Source organism: Haliotis cracherodii, unplaced genomic scaffold (assembly GCF_022045235.1).
Source record: "Haliotis cracherodii isolate W230 unplaced genomic scaffold, xgHalCrac1.p SCAF_14, whole genome shotgun sequence".
NCBI lineage: Eukaryota > Metazoa > Mollusca > Gastropoda > Lepetellida > Haliotidae > Haliotis > Haliotis cracherodii.
Window position 1 is genome coordinate 18,256,123 of NW_027266269.1, and position 7,925 is coordinate 18,264,047.

The 7,925-nt window shown below is 41.9% G+C and overlaps 1 protein-coding gene across 1 annotated transcript; it reads left to right on the forward strand.

Annotated features, from left to right (window-relative positions):
* The first annotated feature begins 1,417 nt into the window (after positions 1–1,417).
* LOC139460603 (uncharacterized) lies at positions 1,418–4,828 on the forward strand. The gene is made up of 4 exons (XM_071242068.1): positions 1,418–1,463; positions 2,913–3,009; positions 3,857–3,971; positions 4,348–4,828. The coding sequence occupies exons 1-4, from the start codon at positions 1,443–1,445 to the stop codon at positions 4,796–4,798; spliced, it is 684 nt and encodes a 227-aa protein (XP_071098169.1). The 5' UTR covers positions 1,418–1,442; the 3' UTR covers positions 4,799–4,828.
* Positions 4,829–7,925: the final 3,097 nt, after the last annotated feature.

Below are 7,925 nucleotides of genomic sequence, written 5' to 3' on the forward strand. Positions count from 1 at the left end.
TTACAGGTGAGCAATTCTAGACACAGTGCTGGCATTCGTTTCTGATTCATTGGGATGGGTTCTATGAAATCCTCAGTAGACGACCACCTTTACTCTTCTGGTGGGTGGAATGTCATCCTTTCCTTTGTGTGCAGAACACCAAGCGATGCACTGGTGCTGACATCTGAGTAGAGGTTCCTCTAGGTCTCCAACATGTGAAACATGTCAGCTGTAAGTGTATTCATGCTAGTTGCAGTCGATGCTGGATTATACACTTTGATGACAAGTGAGTCTGTCTCTTTCATGTCGATAAATATGTTCCAGGTCCACAACCTGTGACCGCATGGAATGATGGTAGAGCTGCTACAACATCTGAGAGAATGAGAGATTGATGTACATCATCAACTGATATGCACCCATTCACATCTGAGCAGAAAACCGATGTTTATGATGTTTAAACTGTTCTAACACATCAGTGTCTCGACTGTGAATGATACTGTGGTCGTATCAATTGCAGGAGGCATCCATGACATTGATCACCATTCGTGTATCTGCCTCTTTATGTGTTGACAGTAGATTTGGCATTGCTTCAGATTAACCTATGGAAGATACTGCTGTATCTGGGCTGCTTAATCCACCTGCAAGTGCTTGTAAACGGTGTTAGAACCTGTATCACTCAAGCAAGTGTTTGTAAACGGTGTTAGATCCTATACACTCAAGGAAGTGTTTGTAAACGGTGTTAGAACCTATACACTCAAGCAAGTGTTTTATGACAATGTTAGAACCGTCGCCTTCCGGCTTGTCCCGGAATGACACGAGTGGTCACAAGTAAATACTATGTCCGTTGTTGCAGCTACTGCGCAGCACCTCAAGGTTAAATTCGGCGTAACACTCATATAAAGTTCGCCACTTTGTCATTCCACGATTTCATGAAAGGCGCAGGTAAGACGCGTCTACGCAAGCTTGTCATATATATACCAACCAGTCCGTGAACAAAGCAACCGTAGAACAGTAACAACAAAAATGACATTGAACTCAAAGAAGCCGCGAAGTAGGGCATGAGTAGAACGGCAGGATTAAGCACATTTGCTGGGAGCACATCTATCCCATGAGAAGGTTGTTTGGGGGTGTTACACAACCCATTTTGACCCTTTAATCCTACCTTTTTATGACAATTATATTTCCCCAAAGTTACAATTCGCTAAGGTTTCAGCTGTATCAACGACACCATACGCAGAGAAGTCTCGAGTCACCTCAAGTGGGCCGTGGTCGATGCCATTGTGGACATAAAGAATCGGTAATCACATGTAAACATGCCTTGGGGGATTCATGCGCGTGTGGAATTGATTGATATTTAATTGATGAGTATCTATTTGGGCGTGGGTTAGTGTAAGCACCTGCTGATGAAGCCGGTGTCTCTAGCACTCCTACATTGTAAGTCTCTTCATGCACAACGTTTCTACATGTCTTTTACTTTGCAAAGAGTAAGTAAACACGTTTTTCTTATAATTTCACCACTATTTTGCCTTAACACCCAATTGAATCTATTTCCGTAGATAACAGAGGCTGATTGCTCTCTGGCGGTGACGTTGTTCACTTTGACATGTCCCTTTGGTTTTATAAAGATATAACATGGCAAATGGCCTAGTCTGAAGTTATTACTGTTTAGTCTGGTGTTATTACTGTCTAGTCTGGTGTTTTTATTGTCTAGTCTGGTGTTATTAAAGTATACTTGTCACGTGAACATATTTCATGAATCATTTAATGACATATTTACAACTGAAATAACATTTATTTCAATCATTTTTTACTCCCATACGCAAATTGTTTCCCGAATATTTGTTGGACAGGTCTTACGTACATATGGTGAAGTACGTTCCTCCATATTATATGTGAATATCATGTCTCTAAAGTATGAAGGTTCAGCATTGAGCACTGCACTGATTTACAGCTACCTGTGGGTTGTACTGACTCTCACTGGTATATTGTCATAACAAGGTCTGAGTGATTGAAATGTACATTGGGTCTATGAAATGAATGCATGCAGTGTATATATGATTTGGACATTGCTACGAGTCACACGAGACACTGAAAATATATTTAAAAAACCGGAAATGACATCATCAGATGAAGGGGATGCATTTAACTTTCTTATTACGATAGCTGGAAGCTCGGAACTCTCTTGTTACGGCAGCTAGAAGCAAGGGATTTTCTTGTTACGGCAGCTAGAAGCAATGGACTTTCTTGTTACGGCAGCTAGAAGCAATGGACTTTCTTGTTACGGCAGCTAGAAGCAATGGACTTTCTTGTTACGGCAGCTGGAAGCTCGGAACTCTCTTGTTACGGCAGCTAGAAGCAAGGGACTTTCTTGTTACGGCAGCTAGAAGCAAGGGGCTTTCTTGTTACGGTAGCTAGAAGCAATGGACTTTCTTGTTACGGCAGCTAGAAGCAAGGGACTTTCTTGTTAAGCTAGCTAGAAGCAAGGGACTTTCTTGTTACGGCAGCTAGAGGCAAGGGACTGTCTTGTTACGGCAGCTAGAAGCAAGGGACTTTCTTGTTACGGTAGCTAGAACCAAGAAAGTTAAGCGGAAGCGTTTATGTCCTTCCTGCGAGAGTTTGGTGTTTTGAAGGTCATGGACAGGAATGATATACGTGTACCTGTTGGTTGTCAAGGATCTTGGTGATTTGAAAATCCAGTGATTGGTGTTATAAGAAACGATAAACATAAGTTGACACACTATTATCAGTTCACCGAGCCTGGCGATACTCCTCGGACAACAAACAATAGCGGGGAACCAATCCTAACACGGGGTCCCCGCGTGGATCAGTAAAGTAACAAAAAGGATAACACATCGTGACAAGCGACAAAGCTTCATTGCTGATATATACACAGCACGACCATGGATCTCTCAGCTAACTGTTTATTTCAACAGGACAATATGTGGCGGACACCACTACTGCTGATTTGCCTAGGTGCTCTCGCGTCCGCCTCAGCAGGGGACTGTCGGTCCCTCTTCCTATTCGTCACAGGTAAGTAATGAGAAATACACACAGATACTAAAGGCGCAGGGCACACTCGGCTCCTACTACGTTACCTGCATGAGAAGCCGGGCATGTGATATTGCATGACCGATTCCTCTCTATATAATTCCTTCATGACAGCATATTTCAGAAGCTTTTGTATGGTTAATACAAATTGCCTATAGAATTGAATATCGAGCAACTTTAAATAAGAGTCAGGACTGTCGCTAACGTGTTTCGTAAAGTGATAGTTACATGAGCTATTGAAACTAGTAAATGGCGTCCGATAATGATTGGAGTTGATTTGTCAGGTCTAATGGCACGGTATTTAACTGAGGAATGTGGAATACAATCACAGATTTAGACTGATGTCAGCATCATGTCCATGCTATCGAGGTATATCAACAGGTAGGAATACTACGATCAGCTATATTTGGGTTTTTCCCCCGAGCTTAGCAGACTAACAGGCTGTGATGTAACTATCATACGTCTTAAGGCAGTATTAACACGGCAACTATCTCTGGTGTTATTCGTACTCAAACATTGCGCCCTTTTGCTTTCCTATAAAAGAACGTATCTTCAAGAAGAATGAGTGAGTGCGTTCGGTTTAACAAAAAAAATAAATTTCATGACGTGGTGTAGGTCTCAGACGGTTACCACTTTGGTAAAAGACACATGAATGGGTATGGTGCTGACAAACCTAGAAACATGATCGAGGCGAATCTGGTGGTTTATTTCAAGAACAAGAACTATGATATGTGCGATTTTTTTATTACTTTTTTATTTACAGATAAAGATTATATTGCATTTCTCATAAATATTGTGCAATTTTTTATTATTTTTACATTTCTGCTAGACAATGGATACATTCAAGGTCGTTTTACTGGGACAATGGAAGCAGAAAATGGATACATTCAAACGGAATGTGGACTCGAGTGTTCTTGTTATGACAATGTTTTCCTATGTTGCAGGTGAGGTTCATATAGAATATACGCCTTTCATATACATATATTGTCAGGACAATCAATGGACATAATTATTTGGACATTTTTGTGCTTGAGAATAGTGAAGTGTCGTTCCTTTCCTGATATAAAAATAAAACTGCTGCCAAAGTAAATCTAAGCATGTGAGCAATATTTTTTTATAGGTGACAATTTTGAATCTTGAACTAGTATTATGTATTTACGTTCTTTACCTTACAGTCTTGAAGGTCGGGTGTTGTCAAGAATACCTTATTAGAGAACTACTCGCTGAGACAGTATAATGTACTATTTCCGTTATTGTAGAACATATCACTTGTCCAAAGCGGTCAAATAAAAGTGTAACTTCTATTGTATGCCATCCCAGTGACGCGGACTGCATCCACATGAACCACGCCTGCCCAGCAGACAACTACATCGCTAACGTTCCACCAGAGGCTCCGGCAGTGGAACCGGCACACGGCACCATTACAGTTCTACCACACATCGTGTCGGATCCGAGCAAAGTAACTCAACGTCATTCAGACACCATCCTCATCCCGAGTCAGAGCTCTGCTCCACAGTCAACACAGGATGTCAAGTATGTGCCAGAGAGAGGACATGAACCAGAGGATGAGGATGGCGAGGCTGGTCGAGTAAAGGAGGTGCTGGCTCTAGCTTCAGATGTTCCTCCACACGGAGGTGCTCGCCGACCCACACGCCATACTGACATGACGATTCTGCCACGCCACATACACATGATGAGAGCACTCAGACTTCGTGTGGACCGCGGCAGGAGTTTGGAAGCACCATTGATGCAGATCATATTAAAAAAGTGATCTTTTGTCAAGACAACCTGGACACATTCTTCTAGGACAGATCGCGCTAAGCCGCATTGACGAAATGTCAAAGTTTGCAAAGCCATCCATGATATATATCAGCATTTTTGGTATATGGGTCTTGTTTGCACAATGACACGTGTCCGTGTAGCATTTATCTATGTTTTGGCCTTTTGGAGTGTGTTCAGATTTAAGAAAAATAATAAGTCTAGTATGTTGATTTCCTATGGAATTTTGTGTGTAATTCTAGAATTTATGTTCTACCACAAACAATATCTCTAATAATTTCCCTTTAACGGCTGTGTGTGTGCGTGTGTGTGTGCGTGTGTGTGCGTGCGTGCGTGCGTGCGTGCGTGTGTGTATGTGTATGTGTGTGTGTGTGTTGGGGGGGGGGGGGGGGGGGGGGTGGGGGGTGGGGGGGGACATTCACAACAATACCTCTATGCGCACTACAGGTACGTGTACATATAGACACATGTTCGTGTTTCAACTCACTTGTCTTGAACAATACCAGCGCACGATGGCCCTACACACTTGGTTGTATATCGGAAAAGGGGAGTGACTCGGAAATACTGGAAATTGTACGGTAGTGTTTATGTAAAGGGTGTTTATCGTCACTCGATAAGTAAAAGGCCAGGGGGCGTATACTAGATCTACGGTGGCGTTCCTACAATACACATGGGCGGTGCTGTGACAACGGCTGTTGGTGATTGTGGGCAAATACTAACATCCCCCTCCAAGTCGTTCGATGGTGTATAATGCTGAGTGAAGTAACCAACAGCGCATAGTGTCTACAAACCTGCTTTGTACATCTTCCCTAGGCAAGAGAGTTAACTGACTTTAAAAGTCCAGTTTCCACCCTTGCCGAGCTAGGATGGAATTACTGGGCTCGATCGTAGCGCCACCAGTGGCTATTACGAGTTATGTCCTTTCTATGCCTCTCCTATTGACCAATCAGATTCAACCTCTCGTATCACTTGCATTTGTTTCAAACAAAACGGTGGCGCCCAGTCAAGATGATCTGATCGATAATCAAGATATATATTGTGATAAAAATTGTGTATTCAGCATGAAACATATCCTAGAACTAAAATGTATCCATGTCCACACACCGAGGAAATGTAAGAACCTTCAAAGTTTATTGGACCTGGTATGTTTTTATTATTCCAGTATGAAATATTATACATGTAACAGCAAATAAGAAGAAGCCCATTTATTGTGTCCCCCGTCGTGATACTGCTGGAATATTGCTAAAAGCGGCGTAAAACCAAACTCACTCACTCACTCTCAGGATCACCTGTGTGGTACAATTCTGACTCGCCTTCAATCAAAAACGGCGGTACGTCAGGGTGGTTCTGTTGGCAGCAATGGACATTGAAGTGTAACGGAAATAGGTCAACTTCAGCCATGTCGAATTTCGGAGAGTAGATACAGTCATTCTGAATATGTATTACTGTAATTGGGAAGGTATTCCCAACCGCAAAAGAGTGAGTGAGTGAGTTGGGTATAACGCCGCTTCTAAAAGTATTCCAGTTATATCGCGGCATGTCAGTTTAATTTGGGAGGAAAGCAAACACAGGTTCTGGCGTGCCCAAGGGACGCAACCCTGCACAGCGAATCGCGAGACAACCGACCGCCCCCCCCCTCCACCACCAAGATTGCTGTGTGATGGAAAGTGAATGAGTGAGTATGGTTTTACGCCGTTTGTAGCAATATTCCAGCAATATCAAGGACATATGTAAAGAGACTCATGGGAGTCACGTTCTTTTGCGGTTCTACATATGTTTAGAATGTGATTTTATAAGTTATTTGAGCAATAAATTAGTTCCGCTATATTTTGTCACCATGTCTTTAATCTGTCACCCCTACTATGGAAGATATTTTAATTTTATATAAATGACTATGACTTGGTCGACACAAAGCAGTTTAAATATACAACAGGTTCTGAGGAAATTAAATCTATATCTATAGAGGGCTATTTCAACCATTCGTTTTCAAGAACTGTGTAAACTGTAACCATTATTTTGAACTAGTCAAGAATATAAGTGATTAACCTTGAACTTGAGTAAACATGTCGTATGTTTGCCTCGACGTGAGACCCCATTTCGTCACGTTCTAAGATAGCTGACCTATTTGCCCATGTGAAGGTACGCGTTCCAAGAAAGCATCGTTTTCAACACGATCTTGTCTTCTTGGATAATGAAGAACCTAAAGCGCTCGGTTCCAAATTGAAAAAAAGAGGTATTTAATCTACTGTGAAACTACCTCAAATTTCAGTAGGTAATCTTCTAATTGCTGCTGTAGGTAGGGGTTCGTAAATGCGACCAACATATATCTTATTTAGATAACAATAAGTATCTAACATTCTGTAGGCCTTCAAGTGTAACACCCGTGAAGATCCGGGTTAGAATTGATCTTCAGCAATCCATGCTTGTTTATGTCGTAAGATGCCACTATGCTTGTAGTAAGAGGCGACTAACTGGATTGCATTGATCGATACTCATGATATCAATCACTGGATTGTCTGGTCCAGACTCGATTTTTTTACAGACATACAGCTGAAAAATTGCAGCATCAAACAACAAACATGGTGTGTAATCATGATTTCACAGCCATTGCTGGTGTAAAACTTCATTGTTGAAGTGATGTTTAGGAACATCTCAGGTATAATTACATCACAACCTTATCATGCTATTCACAACAGGTACCCGCCCAGAGAGCGGATGGTCGGGGGTTCGATCCCCGGTCACGAGATAGATATTAACAGATGGACCTTGCTGTTACCCTGCCTGGCAGTCGGCATCAAGGGGCTAAAACATGGACTGGTCGACTCGGAGTCTCGGTATTCATGTTAAACTGCGGCATGGTATCTCAGTGGGCTAGCACAATAAAATTGGCATTATTCCGGACGAATACAAGCAGCCACACACACACACATTACCACGTTAAACCCCATTTGATCATTTGGTCGTGATATTGCAGGAATATTGCTGGATCAATGCTAAAAGCGGCGAAAAACCATACCAACTCACTAATCAAGGACTCTCTCACTCCTTATTTAAAGTAAAATAGAAGTATACTAATAAAGCTATTTTAACTTTTCTGTGGTGCTTTTGATATTCTGAAT

Coding starts and splice junctions, on each gene's coding strand:
- LOC139460603 (XM_071242068.1), top strand. CDS start 1,443: ATGTCTTTTACTTTGCAAAGA. Junction 1,464..2,912: donor TGTCTTTTACTTTGCAAAGA/GTAAGTAAACAC, acceptor TTATTTCAACAG/GACAATATGTGGCGGACACC. Junction 3,010..3,856: donor CCTCTTCCTATTCGTCACAG/GTAAGTAATGAG, acceptor CATTTCTGCTAG/ACAATGGATACATTCAAGGT.